This window comes from Bubalus kerabau, chromosome 19 (genome assembly GCF_029407905.1).
Source record: "Bubalus kerabau isolate K-KA32 ecotype Philippines breed swamp buffalo chromosome 19, PCC_UOA_SB_1v2, whole genome shotgun sequence".
Lineage (NCBI taxonomy): Eukaryota > Metazoa > Chordata > Mammalia > Artiodactyla > Bovidae > Bubalus > Bubalus kerabau.
Window position 1 is genome coordinate 58,795,685 of NC_073642.1, and position 16,311 is coordinate 58,811,995.

General features: G+C 36.0%; 1 protein-coding gene across 1 annotated transcript in view; it reads left to right on the forward strand.

The window, feature by feature from the left end:
- The window catches only part of UNC79 (unc-79 homolog, NALCN channel complex subunit), a 280,737-nt gene that overhangs the window by 102,353 nt on the left and 162,073 nt on the right, over positions 1-16,311 (forward strand). The window contains exons 8-10 of the mRNA XM_055555941.1: positions 8,154-8,218; positions 13,380-13,468; positions 14,088-14,128. Coding sequence (XP_055411916.1) covers positions 8,154-8,218; positions 13,380-13,468; positions 14,088-14,128 — 195 coding nt within the window. The remainder of the gene's footprint in view (positions 1-8,153; positions 8,219-13,379; positions 13,469-14,087; positions 14,129-16,311) is intronic.

Below are 16,311 nucleotides of genomic sequence, written 5' to 3' on the forward strand. Positions count from 1 at the left end.
TTGATTTAGGTCATACCTGAATGGCCTAGTGATTTTTCCCTGCTTTCTTCAATTTAAGTCTGAATTTTGCAATAAGGAGCTCTTGATCTAAGCTACAGGTCTTGTTTTTGCTGAATGCATAGGTTGGTATAGCTTCTTAGATTAATTTTCTTTATAACCTAGTTGACTTTTACCCTGCTGCTGCTGCTGCTAAGTCGCGTCAGTCGTGTCTGACTCTGTGCGACCCCATAGACGGAAGCCCACCAGGCTCCTTTGTGCCTGGGATTCTCCAGGCAAGAACACTAGAGTGGGTTGCCATTTCCTTCTCCAATGTATGAAAGTGAAAAGTGAAAGTGAAGTCGCTCAGTCGTGTCCGACTCTTAGCGGCCCCATGGACTGTAGCCTAGCAGGCTCCTCCGTCCATGGGATTTTCCAGGCCAGAGTACTGGAGTGACTTTTACCCTAACTGAGCACTATTTATTGCATTGAATGAGTGTTTCTAATTTTGCTATTTCATTTTTAGTTTAATTACATTTATCATATCTTTTATCTAAATTGGTTTTTGTTTCATTCTGTTAGTATCCTTTGTCACCCTAAATTATTTTGACTTTCTATTCCTGTTTTTATAGAGGTTTTGTGTTCTTGCTTCATGTTCGAGATGCCTCACACTTTCCTAATTTGATTCAATGACTAGATGATGATCAGACAAATGTTTTCTCTCATGTTTCAGTATGCTGTTTCTTTTCCTTTGAAGTATACATTTGATTGATCCTTCATTTCTTAAAAACAATTTTATTGAGTTATAATTTTCCTTCAGTAAAATAACACATTTTAAGCATAGTTTGATAACTTTTGACAAGTGTATATACTAATGTAACCAAAGCTATAATCAACACACAGAACATTGCCATCATCCCCAGAATATCTCCAGCTTTCTTTTCAGTAAGTTCACCATAGACAACCACTGATCTGCGTTCTGTCATTGTATACTAGTTTTGCCTGTCCTAGGATTTCATATGAATGGAATCACATAGTATATACTATTTTTGTGTCTGCTTATTTCATTTAGCACAATGTTTTTAAAGTTTATTCATGTGGTATATCAGTAATTCATTTTACAAAATATTGATAGTAATGCATTGTATGGCTATATCACAGTTTATCCATTGGTTTCTTGATGAATACTTTTACCTATTATGAGTAAAGCTATAAACATTCATATAAAAAAGTATTTTTTATGAAGATACACATTTATTTCTCTTGATAAATACTGGACAGTGAAAACACTGGATTGTTTGGTAAGTATATATTTAATTTTATAAGAAAAGTCCAAATCGTTTTTCAGAAGTGATTGTACCATTTTATTGGAGAAGGACATGGCAACCCACTCCAGTGTTCTTGCCTGGAGAATCCCAGGGACAGGGGAGCCTGGTGGCCTGCCATCTATGGGGTCGCACAGAGTTGGACACGACTGAAGCGTCTTAGCAGCAGCATACTCCCTCCAGAAGTATATTGAGAGTTCTAATGCTATATTGTTATCAATACTTGGGATTGTTGGTCTTTTTGATGTTAGACATTCTGATAGCCAGGTGGTAATAACAAATTGTTGTTTCATTTCTCTGATGACTAGTGATAATGAACATCTTATTGTTCATTGGTGTTTATTGGCCATTTGTATATATTTTTGTAAAGTTCTCACTGAAATCTTTTGTTCATTTTAAAATTGGATTTCCAGTCTATTAGGTGTTCAAAATAGAAGACTTTTTTTCAGATATATATATTATGGATGTGGTCTTTCAGTCAGGGGATTTCCTTTTCAGGTATTTCAAAGAGCAAAATTTTCAATTTAATAAATTTCAATTTATTGATTTTTCTTTTATAGTTTTTCTTTAGTCTCCCTTAAGGTTATAAGGAAAGTCTCCAATGTTTTATTCTAGAAGCTTTATAGTTTAAGCCTTTATATTTAAGTATATGACCCATTTGGAATTAATTTTTGTATATGGTGGGACATAAGGGTTGACTTTTTTGTTTCAGTTCAATTTGTTGAAAAACTTACTCTTTCCACATTGGATTGCAGTGACTATTTTGTTAAAAACTAATTTTGTTAAAAACTAATATGCATGAATCTATTTCATTGTTTATCTTCACACCATTATCACACTATCTTGACTAATGTAGTTTTATAGTAAATCTTGAAATTATGTAGTTTAAATCCTCTAGATTTGTTCCTTTTCAAAATTGTTTTGACTATTATCGGACCTTTACATTTTAATAGAAATATTACTCTCAGTTTGTCAATTTCTACAAAACAATCTGGTTTGACTGGGATTACATTGAATATGTTGTTTAACATCCTGAGAAAAAGACTCAATATTGAGTCTTCTGATTCATAAATGTGGCAATTTTGGCCATTTATTTAGGTGAATAAATAAATTAAATTAAATTAATAATTTAAATAATTAAATTAAAGAAATCTTTAATTTCTTTCAGCGATATTTACTAGTTTTCAGTGTACAGGTCCTACTGATATTTTGTTAAAGGTATTCCTCAATATTTTATATTTTGGGTGCTATTGTAAGTAGTGTTCTAAAATTTAATATTCTACTTGTTTATTGCCATTATATAGAGATATAATGTACTTTTGTGTATTGACTTTACATTCTTCAACCTTGCTAAATTCACTTATTTTTGTAGCTTATTTCTAAGTTTCTTAAGATTTTTTCTGTATAAGTGATTTGCTTTCTTGCAAATAAAGATTTTTTTTTCGCTTCTAATTTGTATGTTTGCCTGCCTGCCTACCTGCCTGGTTCCCTCCTTCTCTCTCTTTCCCTTCCTTCCTTTCTTTCCCCACTTCCTTTCTTATTTTCTTTTTCTCATTGAACTGGCTCTTATCTCCAGTTTAGTATTGAATGGAAGTGCTGAGCATGGATTTCTTTGTTTTTCCCCTTCATTTGTGGCAGGAAAGTGTTCCGGCTTTCACTGTTAAACATGATGTTAGCTGTAGGTTTTTCACAGATGTTTTTATCATGTTGAGGAAATCCCCATCTATTCGTAGTTTGTTGAGAATTTTTATTGTGAATGAATGTTAGTTTTTGTCAAATGTGATTTCTTCTATTAAATGATCATATGACTTCCCTACTTAATTCCATTAATAAGGTGAATTACATTGATTTACTTTGCAGCGTTAAGCCAACCTTGCATTCCTGGGATACGTTCCACTTTTCAGCTATATTATCCTGCCAGACATAATTGCTAATTGTTTTGCTAAGTGTTCTTGCTCCTACATTTATGAGGGATATTGATCTACTTTTCTTTTGTTGTAATGTTTTCATCTAGTTTTGTTTACAAAGTAATGCTGGCTTCATAAAGTAAGTTGGAAATTGTTTCCTCTTTTATTTTCTGAGTTTATGTAAGATTTGTATTATTTATTCCTTTAATAGTTAATAGTGAATCCATCTGGTAAATCCATATGGTCTTGTGGTTTTCTTTGTGGGCAAGTTTAACATTATGAATTCAATTGAATAGAATGGGGCATATAACTGTCTACTTTTTATTGAGTTGAATTTTGTAATTTCGTAACTGTGCTTTTTGTTGAATGTGAGCATTTAATCCAACTTATGTAATTTATTGGCATGTGTCTAGTATCTGCAGTGATGTCCTACCTTTCATTCCTAACATTGATAGTTTGCTTCTTTATATTTCTTAATTCATCAGTCTACCTAGGGGCTTGTCAATTTTATTGAACTTTCAAAAAAAGCCCCATAGCATTTGTTTTATGATTTTCTGTTGGTTTTTTGTTCTCCGTCTTATTGATATGTACTTGTATCTTTATTATTTCCTTCCTTCTACTAACATTGGATTGAATTTGTTCTTTTTGTATATTATTTAAGTATCAATTGTTTATTTTGGACATTTAAAATTTTTCAGTGCAAGAAATTAAAGGTAAACATTTCCCTTTAAGCATTGTTTTAATTGCAGCCTACAAATTCAAAATGCTGTGGTTTCATTGTATTTCAGAAACGAATATTTTCTAATATTCCTTGTAATTTCTCTTTGATATATGGATTGATTAGAAGTAAGCTTTTTTAAATGTACCAATATTTGGTTATATTCTAGATATCTTTTTGTTATTTATTTCTAGTTTAATTCTATTGAGATCAGAGAACATAGTTTATTCTATCACTCCATTTAAATTGTTGAGGCTTACTTTATGGATGCGAATACTGTCTTAGTAAATGCTGCCTGTGCCCTTAGTACATATCTCCTAGATACTGTGTCTATTCCAGTTGTTGAGTGGAGAATTCTATCATTATCAATTAAGTCAGGTTGTTGAGAATGTTGTTCAAGTCTTCTATTTTTATTGATTTTTTTGGTCTGCTTGTTATATGAATTACTGAGAGAGGATTGTTGAAATTTACAACACTAATTATGGACTTATTTCTCCTCTAAGTTCTGTCAGTTTTGCTTTATATAATTTGAAACTCTGTCATTAGATACACTCATTTTTATGGTTGTTTTGTTATCTGGATGAATTGACATTTTCATCATTGTGAAATACCCTTCTTTGCTCCCAGTAATATTCTTTGTCTTGGAGTCTACTTGTCTGATATTTATATAGACATTCCAGCTTTATTATGATTAGCATTTGAATCATAACAGTTTTTCTCTCATCTACTTTTTTCTTTCTTTCTTTTTTTTTCTTAATTCCTTATTCCTTCAAACTCAGGGGTGGCAGTTGCCTCTTGCAGTTACTATTTCTATGATACCTCAGAATTCTTTTTGTTTTTTCACTAGCTAATTAACAACTTTTATTGAATTAACATTTTTTTTGTTGCTGTATAGTTGCTGTTCAATATATATATATTTTTTGCTTCAACTGCTTTTAACTTATCTCTTTTTATATTTCAAGTGTGAGTCTCTTAGGCAGCATATTTTGGGTCATGCTTTTTGAGAAATTTAAATCCTATTTGGCAATCTTTGCCTTTTAATGTATTTATTGTTTAGGCTATTTATACTTAATGTGATTACAGATATTATTAGGCTTATGTATGTTATCTTGTGCTAGTTTTCTATATGCCACATCTATTCTTTGTTCCTTTTGGATACCTTGCCTTCTTTTGGATTAGTTTTTACTGTTCCATTTTTCTCTCTTTGAATTGTTAGCTACAGCTTTTTTAAAAAAAGAATTACTCTAAATTTTTCAATTGCAATATGCACTTTTAACTTCATAGTCTACCTTCAAATAATGTTATACTAGTTTACATGTCGGAGAAGGCAATGGGACCCCACTCCAGTACTCTTGCCTGGAAAATCCCATGGACGGAGAAGCCTGGTGGGCTGCAGTCCATGGGGTCACTGAGTCAGACACGACTGAGCGACTTCACTTTCACTTTTCACTTTCATGCATTGGAGAAGGAAATGGCAACCCACTCCAGTGTTCTTGCCTAGAGAATCCCAGGGACGGAGGAGCCTGGTAGGCTGCCGTCTATGGGGTCCCACAGAGTCGGACACGACTGAAGTGACTTAGCAGTTTACATGTAATATAAAAACCCTGTGCACTTTCATTTTCTCCTTCCTATCCTTTTAATTTCTTATCAAATATTTTGTTTTTCAGTTGTTAAGTTGTGTCCAACTCTTTGCAACCCCATGGACTGCAGCATGCCAGGCTTCTCTGTCCTTTGCTATCACCCAGAGGTTGCTCAAACTCATGTCCATTGAGTTGGTGATGCCATCCAGACATATCATCCTCTGTCAACCCCTTCTCCTCCTGCCCTCAGTTTTTCCCAGCATCAGGGTCTTACTCAATGAGTTGGCTCTTCACATCATGTGGTCAAAGTATTGGAGCTTCAGCTTCAGCATCAGTCTTTCCAATGAATATTCGGTTTTGATTTCCTTTAAGATTGACTGGTTTGATCTCCTTGTTGGCCAAGGGACTCTCAAGAGTCTTCTCCAGTACCACAATTTGAAAGTATCAATTCTTCAGTGCTCAGCCTTCTTTATGGTCCAACTCTCACATCCATACATGACTACTGGAAAAACCATAGCTTTGCCTATACAGACTTTGTCAGCAAAGTGATGTGTCTGCATTTTAGTACACTGTCTAGGTTTGCCATAGCTTTTCTTCCATGGAGCAAGTCTTTTAATTTCATGGCTGCAGTCACCATCTGCAGTGATTTTGGAGCTGAAGAAAACAAAATATGCCACTGTTTCCACTTTTCCTCCATCTATTTGCCATGAAATGATGGGACCAGATGCCATGATCTTATTTTTTGAATGTTGAGTTTTAAGCCAGCTTTTTCACTCTCTTCTTTCACCCTCATCAAGAGGCTCTTTAGTTTCTCTTCACTTTCTGCCATTCAGTTCAGTTCAGTTGCTCAGTTGTGTCCAACTCTTTGCAAACCCATGGCCTGCAGCATGCCAGGCTTCCCTGTCCATCACCAACTCCCGGGGCTTACTCAAACTCATGTCCATTGAGTCGGTGATGCCATCCAACCATCTCATCTTCTGCTGTCCCTTTCTCCCGCCTTCAATCTTTCCCAGCATCAGGGTCTTTTCTAATGAGTCAGTTCTTCACATCAGGTGGCCAAAGTATTGCAGCTTCAGCTTCCACATTAGTCCTTCCAATGAATATTCAGGACTGATTACCTTTACGACTGACTGGTTTGATCTCCTTGCAGTCCAAGGGACTCTCAAGAGTCTTCTCCAATGCCACAGTTCAAAAGCATCAATTCTTTGGCACTCAGCTTTCTTTATAGTCCAACTCTCACATCCATACATGACTACTGGAAAAACCATAGCTTTGACCAGATAGACCTTTGTTAGCAAAGTAATGTCTCTGCTTTTTAATATGCTGTCTAGGTTGGTCATAGCTTTTCTTCCAAGGAGCATGGGTGAAGTCACCATCTTCTGTGATTTTGGAGCCCAAGAAAATAAAGTCTGACACCATTTCCATTGTTTCCCCATCTATTTTGCTATGAAGTGATGGGACCAGATGCCATGATCTTACTTGTCTGAATGTTGAGTTTTAAACCAGATTTTTCACTCTCCTCTTTTACCTTCATCAAGAAGCTCTTTAGTTCCTCATTGATTTCCACCATTAGAGTAGTATTATCTGTATATCTGAGGTTTAAAATATGGCAATGTAGAAAAATGTCCTACTTTCAAACATATAATCCTATTACTTTTTATGATGTAATATTGTTCACTAAGTGCTTTGGGCTATGGAGTATTCTGGATGATGATAAGTAATTGTAATTCTCGTTCTGATCTGTCTCAGTTCACTTCGTTCTTGTCTTCACTCTGTGTGTATACTGTGTTGAGGAGTTGGATATTAACAAATTAGCAGAGGTTTAGACTGTGGGTAATGTGTGAAAGTCAGTTCAATCCTTGGGTTGGGAAGATACCCTGGAGGGCATGACAACCCACTCCGTATTCTTGCCTGGAGAATCCCATAGGACAGAGGGACCTGGTGGGCTATGGTCCATAGGGTCGCAAAGAGTTGGGCATGACTAAAGTGATTTAGCAAGTACAACATATGAAAGAGATACATTGCATATGGGCAAGAAACTCATCTTTTCAGTCTCCACATTTGATGGGGATGGGGTGGGAAATGGAATGGTGACATAACCACTTATAGCAGTTATTATGAATCTGAAAACTTCGTGGTGCCAAAAATCTAGGCTGTTTGGCCTAGTATGCTATAGGGAAAAGAACAGGGTTTTGAGAACCAAGAGATATATGTTCTAGTTGCAGCTTGTCACTTACTAACTCTGTGACCATAGGAACCTAACCTTTAAGATTTTAACTTACACATAAAGTGAGGTTAATAATCTGCTTTATCTATCCCACAGAGTTGTTTGGAGGATCAAGTGAAGCCATAAATGTAAAAACTTCTAAAAATTTACTAGGCATATCATCATGAAATAATATTATGGTTTTTGGGTATGGCACCCACTAGCTTATCTTCCCCATGGGAAAATGGATGGAGCTTGATGTTTTTTACTAAATTAGAAAATACTTCATAGATTAAAAAAAAATAATTATTTTAGAAAACCTGGTGATGGTTCTATTTAGGAAAAGGAAAAGTAGTGAAAAAAAATTTTTTTTAAACTCATTTTTACAGGGCACAAATACTTTCAGTGAGAAATACTCATCAGCTATGCTTTGCTTTACAGCTTGGAACCCCATCCACTGCCAGCACATCGAATGCCACAATGCAATTAACAAACCAGCTGTGAAGGTACTGTTTTATTAGACCTGGGGCAATATTGTATTGTCAGTAGTCAAATTATCTGTAGCAAATTCTTAGATGAAAGGGAGATTGCATCCTTCTCTGTAAAGCAGAAGCCTATTCTCTGTGGTAGTCTCAGATTAGTGTACTCTGCTTTGATCTGACTGTATTTTGGTGGGTTGGTTCAAGACAGAGCAATGCGTAGTGGTGTCTGCAAATTTGTCTCTGAGTTCATAGCCAAGTGCTGTCAGAAACTGGCATAGTTACCAGAATAGTCCTGGTGAAACACATAGTCCCTGACTGGTTTCTATCTGGGCTAATAGACTCAAAGAGATGTACTTTGCCCTGTTTTCATGTGTTTGCTACAAATTATGAGTGGCCTAGTGTATTATTATGTGAATTCAAAGTTATAGGACAAACATACATAAATTTGTGAAGTCTGAGCTCAATTCACAAATGCGACTTTCGTTGAAATGACTGAGAGGTTGTTGGATAGCAAACACAGAAAATTACAGTAGAGGTAAGGGAACAGTGGTTTAGAAAGGTCAAGTAACTCTCCTAAGGTCACACAGCCTGAACCAGGTACCTTGACTCTCAGCCTTATTCTTTTTCTACCACATCAAATTGGTTCTGTCCTGTTACGACCCTGAATCTTTGAAGTTGAATATTAAGAAAAATGATCACATCACTTAACAAAATTATTTATGGTATATTTGTCAGATACAACACTTGGATAGAGAGACCTATGTCTGGATTTGCAAAGGTTAATTTTTATATTACGACAAGTGGGAATTAGGCCAAGTGACTAAAGTTCAAGTTACTTTTTAGAACCTATTGTCATTGGAGTTTGCCTCCCTTGTTCTATAGATAGGTAGACTGTGAAGATTACCAAATAATAGAAAAATAATATTATCATTTTATAGAAACAGAGTAGAAAAGGTAAATGAGATATAAAAAGTACAAATGGAACCACAAAAATATACATGAAATAAAATATGTTTCATATACCAAAAGTGGAAAAGGAGTGCCAGTCATCACATTATCATCTAGACATACTTTACCAACAAAGAACATCTTTGTGTTATTATGCTTTATCTTTTCTTTTGATGAAAGCAAATTGGATGAATTTATGCTTCCTGGTGTGATAAAGAATCTGCCTGCAGTGCAGGAGACTCGGGTTTGAGTCCTGCGTTGGGAAGATCCCCTGGAGAAGGGAATGGCAACCCACTCCAGTATTCTTGCCTGGAGAATCCCATGGACAGAGAACCTGGCAGGCCAAAGTCCCTGGGGTTGCAAAGAGTCGGACACGACTGAGCAACTAACACTTTCATGCTGAGAAAGAGCAGGTGAGGGTAACCCAGCAAGGGTGGCACAGTCCTCTCCCAGTCCACACGTGCACCCTCCATGAATGTCCGTGGACGTTTGGGGTTCACAGGTACTTTCTGGTGTGAGGACATTTTGAGCTAAAGGCAGGTGAATTCGAATGTTATTCACAGAGTTCAGCTTAATTCTTCACAATGATGAGACTTTCACGCTTCCCGTGGTTCTATATCTGTCTTTTCTTCTTTCTGCCTGAGTCACAATGCCCTCTTTTGATTTACCCAGACACCAACAGAAAATCTGTCTAATTTTCCAGTTATTTTTACTTGATTTTATGTCAGGCTGCATTCTGATTAGAAATGGTTTTTGGCTTCCTTCCCACAGAAATCATCATGAATTAGAAATTCTCCCTCTCTTCTAGGCAAACAGTCCAGTCCTCTCCTCTGGACCAGCTTCACTTTTCTCACAGGCTGCTCCCTATAGCCAGTCCTCCAAAATAAGCCAAACCATTCCACCTTCTGTCATTTTCTAAATGGGGGTAAAATTCACATAGCATAATACTAACTGTTTTAAAGTGAACAGTTCAGTGGCATTTATCACATTCACAATATTATGCAACCACCACCTCTATCTAGTTCTAAGAAGTTTTTCTCATCCCCAAAAGTTTACTTTCTCAACCCCAGTTTTCCTGAAGAACTTCCTTTTGCATTTTTGCTCTACACTTCCCAGAGAAGTAATATTCTTACTGACACTTCCTGTGCTGGGGCTGGTTTTACCACAAGTCTGGCTCAGGGTTGCTCTTTCTTTATGATATGAGCACTACCCAAATACATGGAGACGTGAGCATAGGACAATAGATCAAGGTACCCCAAATTCAGATGCTTATAGAGTAATGTTAAATGAGAAGGAAATTATGAAATTACACAGTATGATGCCTATTTAGCTTAAAAATTAGGTATAAGGATTTTATATTCACATTCACAGTCAAAACCAACTGATAATGCTCATTAAAATGTTGCTAGTGACTGCATTGAGATGGAGGATTAATGAGCTGTTTAGATTTTCTTCCTTCCTTGTCTCCCTTTTCTGAAGCCTCTGCCTTGGGCATGTATTATATTTATAGACAGAAAATATCCATTTTAAAATGTAACAGATCAGTCAGATATGAATATGTTAATATGGTTGTAAACTGATCTGTTCAGAGTAGAATGGGATTGACAGTACTAGGCACAAATCTAGTTATGGGTCATGTTAATTCATTTAACATGTCAGAGGTCAACTAGCTAATCACTATTAACTATTTATAGTTATAACATCCTAGGAGTTTTTGGGGGGAGTGGAATGAAAAAATATCTTTACCTAACAGAAGTATCAATGACACAGTAGAAATGACAGTAAATTAACTATACTGAAGAACAGGTTCATATAGGGCGCATGGGAAAACCTCGGGGAAAATGGATTTATCTTCACAAAAAACCCAGTATCTCTATAACAGAGAGGCATAACACTAGGCAGTAATTGTTACCTACCTAAGCTTGGGTTGCCCCACCTGCATGCAGTAAAGTAAAACTACTGATACTGAGGCATAACACTAGGCAGTAATTGTTACCTACCTAAGCTTGGGTTGCCCCACCTGCATGCAGTAAAGTAAAACTACTGATACCAGGTTGTGGTGAAGGCAAGTGCAGCATTTATTGTAATGTGCTGTACAAATAGTCTGGGACAGGTAGTGCTCAAACAGCAAAGCATTTTCAAAGGCCAGGTGAAGTGAGGGAGCCGGAGGTGGTCTCAGGGTGGTCTGTGGTCAGCTCGAGCACAGTTCTCCGACTGGTTGAAGGTGAGGTAACACAGCGGTGTCACAGGGGTTAACATTATCAGTCCTTAGGCACAGTATGTCTGGGGCTACATACTCATGATCATCAAATAAATTTCTTCCATTTGGTGGTGGTTTTAGTATCTATAAAGTGTTCATCAGATACTGTTATCTGGGTAACTTCAGAGAGGAGCTACAGCAGAAGCTTGGGGGAAGTGTCTGTCTCTGGAAGGCCCCATCAGGTCCTGCTTGGTCACATAATAGTGAAAGTTGTTCAGTCATGTCCGACTCTTTGTAACCCCATGGACTATACAGTCCATGGAATTCTCCAGGCCAGAATACTGGAGTGGGGATCTTCCTTTCTCTTCTCCAGGGGATATTCTCAACCCAGGGATCAAACCCAGATCTCTCACATTGCAGGCGGATTCTTTACCAGCTGAGCCGGTAACCAGGGAAGCCTGGTTACATAATAATTTGCCAAATAGAAAAATATTATCTATTTTTTTTTGCAATAGGTTGCAAAAAAGTAAGAACAAGAGCCGAAAGTTATGATAGATTCTAAAATGAAAGTATGTTGGAAATATAGTCTATTATATCATACTCTGCTTTTTGGTTTTACTTGGTCCCACTTGAAATATCACCTTGTGAAATATTTGGATCCCAGGTAATTACCTTACACAGGAGTCAGCAATGGCTATGCTTATGGCTCTCAGCCAAATTTGGCCTGCTGCCTGTTTTTGCAAATAAAGTTTTATTGGAACACAGCTATGCTCATTTGTTTATTCATTGTCTCTGGCTGCTTTTATGCTGCAACAGCAGGGTTGAGTAGTTGTGACAGAGAATATATGACCCACAAAACCTGAAATATTTACCCTTTGGCCATTTGCAGAAAGTTTGCCAGTCCCTGATTTGACTCGCCAAAAAGTGGTTATTCGTTGCATCAAAGGAAGCATGAATCTTACTAAGGAAAATTTTCACACTGGGCCTTTAGCACCAGGGAATATATAATTTACAGATTTTCATGGTATAATTATTTAAATTTAGAAATTCTAACTCTTGCTTCCTCAACCATTGAAACCCCTAAGTTCAGTTCACTTGTCCCTTCAAATCAGTAAAAAAAAAAAAAAGCAACAAAAACTAAAGAAAAGGCAGAGTGAACTTTTAGAAGAATTTGTGTCCTAGGCATGTTAACTACATACTTAGCTATAGCATGGATTGATTATTTCTTGAAGGGCAGGAACAGAATTCAAAATTTCTTTGGTAAGTCATAAACATTTAGACCGATGCAAAGTACAAAATCCAGTTAGTCATCAACTATTTTGTCCATTTGATTCAAAACATCCAAGTATTTGAAATATCCTAGTGATCACTTAACATTTTTCATCTTTGTACTTAGGCTAATGAAAACAGCCATAAATAATTGAACAGAATACTGCACACTTAAACAAACTACAGATCATATGTGGTTTCTATGGGTTTTCAAAAAAAACCCCAAAAAAACGCCACCACCTGAAAGTGAAAGTTGGATATCTAGATTTTAGATTCCCGAGTAAGAAAAGGGAATCACTCGATGTTAGATTTAATGCTAAGGTTTCTGAATGAGGTCTATTGAGAAGCGAAATTCTCTACTGCCAGCATTTTGCTAAGTTATGATTTTACATCTTAATAATGCATTTTCCTTTTCCCAAAGAGAGATTACTGTGTTTACCACATTAAAGAAGGAATTACTGTGTGAGTAATACGGAAGCAATTTGAACAGCCACCAAATGAGATGATATTTTTATCTTTATAGAATGAGGGTGGATTTCTTGACACTACTTGTTACTTGCATTGCAAATAACAAGAGAAATGAAAAACCACACTAGTCACATTTAAATCGCCGTATTGGAAAAACAGTTTTAGGTTGAATGGGTTTTACTAAAAAATGTTTATTCTGCTTTGCTTTCGAAAATCTGTTATTGAAACATTTTTGTCCTTGATACAGGGGACGTGATAAACAGGGCAAGAGAGTTCATTCTGTCTTTTCCTGTGTTTCAGATGTGTATAGACCCCTCCTTGTCTGTAGCTTTGGGTGATAAACCACCCCCGTTGTATCTCTGTGAAGAATGCAGCCAGCGGATTGCAGGGTAGGTGCAAGAAAAGGCAATCTAATAGGGCGATGCTGAGAAGAATAATCACTTAGTCTTATATTGATTATGTTACCCTCATTTCCCATTAGCCTCTCTGTTTTTTAAAGGTTAGCTTGTCAAATATTTAATATATAGCAAACTTTCATTTGAAAAGACGTCAGCTTTGAAATGTTTCAGTATTTCTCTCCATGTGACAAAAGACAGCAATTCTACTTAATAAACACCTCCAAGTTTCAAATGACCCTGTTAAAAAGGCCACAGTGAAAAAGAAAAGAAAGCTGTGGTTTTCAAATGTGACATAAAATTCATATGGTTTTTCTGTGCTTGTTAGCTTCACAGAATCACACTCAGCTTTCTACAAATCATGCTGTATTTTGGCTGACTTAATTAGCATCTGGAGAATATCATTTAAAGATAACTGAATATGATGAAATGCCTATAATTTAAAATTTAACTGGAGTGCATTAAACATTTAAAAAGTTTATTAGGATAGTGCTCTTAATTACATGTCCTTTCTATTAGAAGTGTTTTAACAATACCATGCAGCTTATAAGCATTCATGTGGAAGGGTAACATTGCAGAAAGGCTCAAAAATGGATTTTGTTGTTCTTTATAGGGACCACAGTGAATGGCTGATTGATGTTCTTCTGCCGCAAGGTATGGTTTTCAGGAAGGATGAATAATAAGTAATTGTGACAGATGGTACAGGTGATTTGTCTCCTTTTGTACTGTTTTTACTTTACAAAGACAGCAACCAAAGTATTATTTGCTATGAATATTCATTTATATGAAGTCTTGTATCAATGTCTTGATTGTAATATACCCACACATGAATATTAAGGGAAGAAGTATCACTTCTACCAAAATTAAGGGTAGGTGTTGGAATTGGGATTCTGTATGACCAAAGCTGAATTCTGTCTTAAGGGATTTTCTGTGTATGTAACAGGTGTTGCCAAGGATATGCTTGCTGTGCCAGGTCAGAAAGAGAATAAAGAACATCAGTGAGAAGAGCATTGAATAATGGGTCTTTCTTCTGCCACTGTTACTAGCTCTGTGTTTTTAGGGAAAATCATTCAATCATCATGAGTGTCAGTTTCTCCTTCAGTAAAATGGGGATAAATAAATACATCTGGCCCTTCTCAGTGAAAAGATGAGATTGTAATGCTTGCAGTTTGTTAGAGTTCTGAAAGCTATGCTGGCAAGCTGGCAGGTCAAAGAACATTTCTCTGTGTATGGGGAGGCAGATATTCCAGTCACCTAACTGCAGGCTGAAATGACCAGGAAAAATACTCAGGAAAGCAGAGGAAAGATGAAAGGTGGAAAAAGCTGGGGGCAGACTGAGCATAGATCAGGCACACAGGAGGAACTTGATCTATAATTCAGAGGTAGATAATAGAAGAACTTACAAGAAAGAATTTACGTGTAAACACCTTATGTTAACTAAATTCAGGTTTGTTTTTTTTTTAAACTACTTTGCTTGATGATAATTATACACCATTTCCTTATAGTTTAACTCAATATTAGATTATCTCAACCTTAAGAAATAAATTATTTAATGAATGCTCTGCATTTATAAAATGGATTAATAATTTCAGCTCTATATCCTTCAAAGAGATATTTAAAAAATTATATAAGAATATCTGTAAAAAGATTTGGGTTTACATAGGTAAAGGTAACTTTTCCCCTCTTAAATTAGGCTACCTTGCAAGTGAACTTCCAGTGCTTTGAGGTAAAACCCATAGTCAGGTTCTAAATTACATTTTAAATACAGTTAAGTCCCCTACATACAACCCTTCCAGATGTGAACTTTCAGAGATGCAAACATGTGTTCGCATGTCCGATCTCATAAGTTGGTTCACATGTCTGGAATGTCTGGGGTGCATGCATCCTCCACAGGTGATTGTATTTTTGTGCACTTCATTGTAGGTACTGTATTGTATAGAGTACAGTAGTACAGCATCTTTATTTCAAGCCCAGAATGTCTGGAAGCAAGCATAAAAGCAGTGGTATATATAGCTGATTGTGTTAGTTAGGTACCTTGGCTAACTTTGTTGCACATGATGAACAAATTGGACTTACAAATGCACTCTCAGTCTGAAACGTGCTTGTATGTAGGGGACTTACTGTATAGATATGTTGCTGAATTCTGGTCATCTCCAGATGATATTCATCTGTTGAAGAAAATTGATAATAACTTTTCATTATTTATCCAGAGAGATGACCCACTAACCTCAGCTTAAGATAAATGCCAGGATATCAAACTATTAAATAACCATTAATTAAACAAAATCTATTTTAAAAACTGAGTTGTTAATCTCATTGATTTGACATTCACTAATTCATAATTTCCAGATGGAGTTTGGGAGACATTTACTTTTGATTTTGTTAGTAAGTTGTGATATAGACTATTAACAATGGTTTAATTTATTTTTTGAGCACTTACTATTTCAGGGGAAATGTTAACAGATTCTTAGAAAAATTATTTTCAAGTTTTATCAACCACTAATTTTCTTGGAGATAATTGGTATGCCTACCACAAAGAGTTTTATCCATTTATTAAACTTAATCCTGAAGTACTAAGGTAGTTTGACAGCCTTACTCCAACTGACCTATCCATGGGTTTGAAAGATGTTTTCTCTTAATAAGCCTGCAGCTGGTTTTGCACTAGTTAAGGACTGATGTTAGTTGAGAGTTTGGGTCTAATTCATTTAAGTTACTAAGTTTTTTTCTGTAGTTCTGATATAGCAAATCATCTCCATGGCGAAACTCTAAGTATATCACGTCAACTCAGTGTCATAGCATAATGGAAGAGCAGTAGAAGGGAATCCAGAGACATTTCT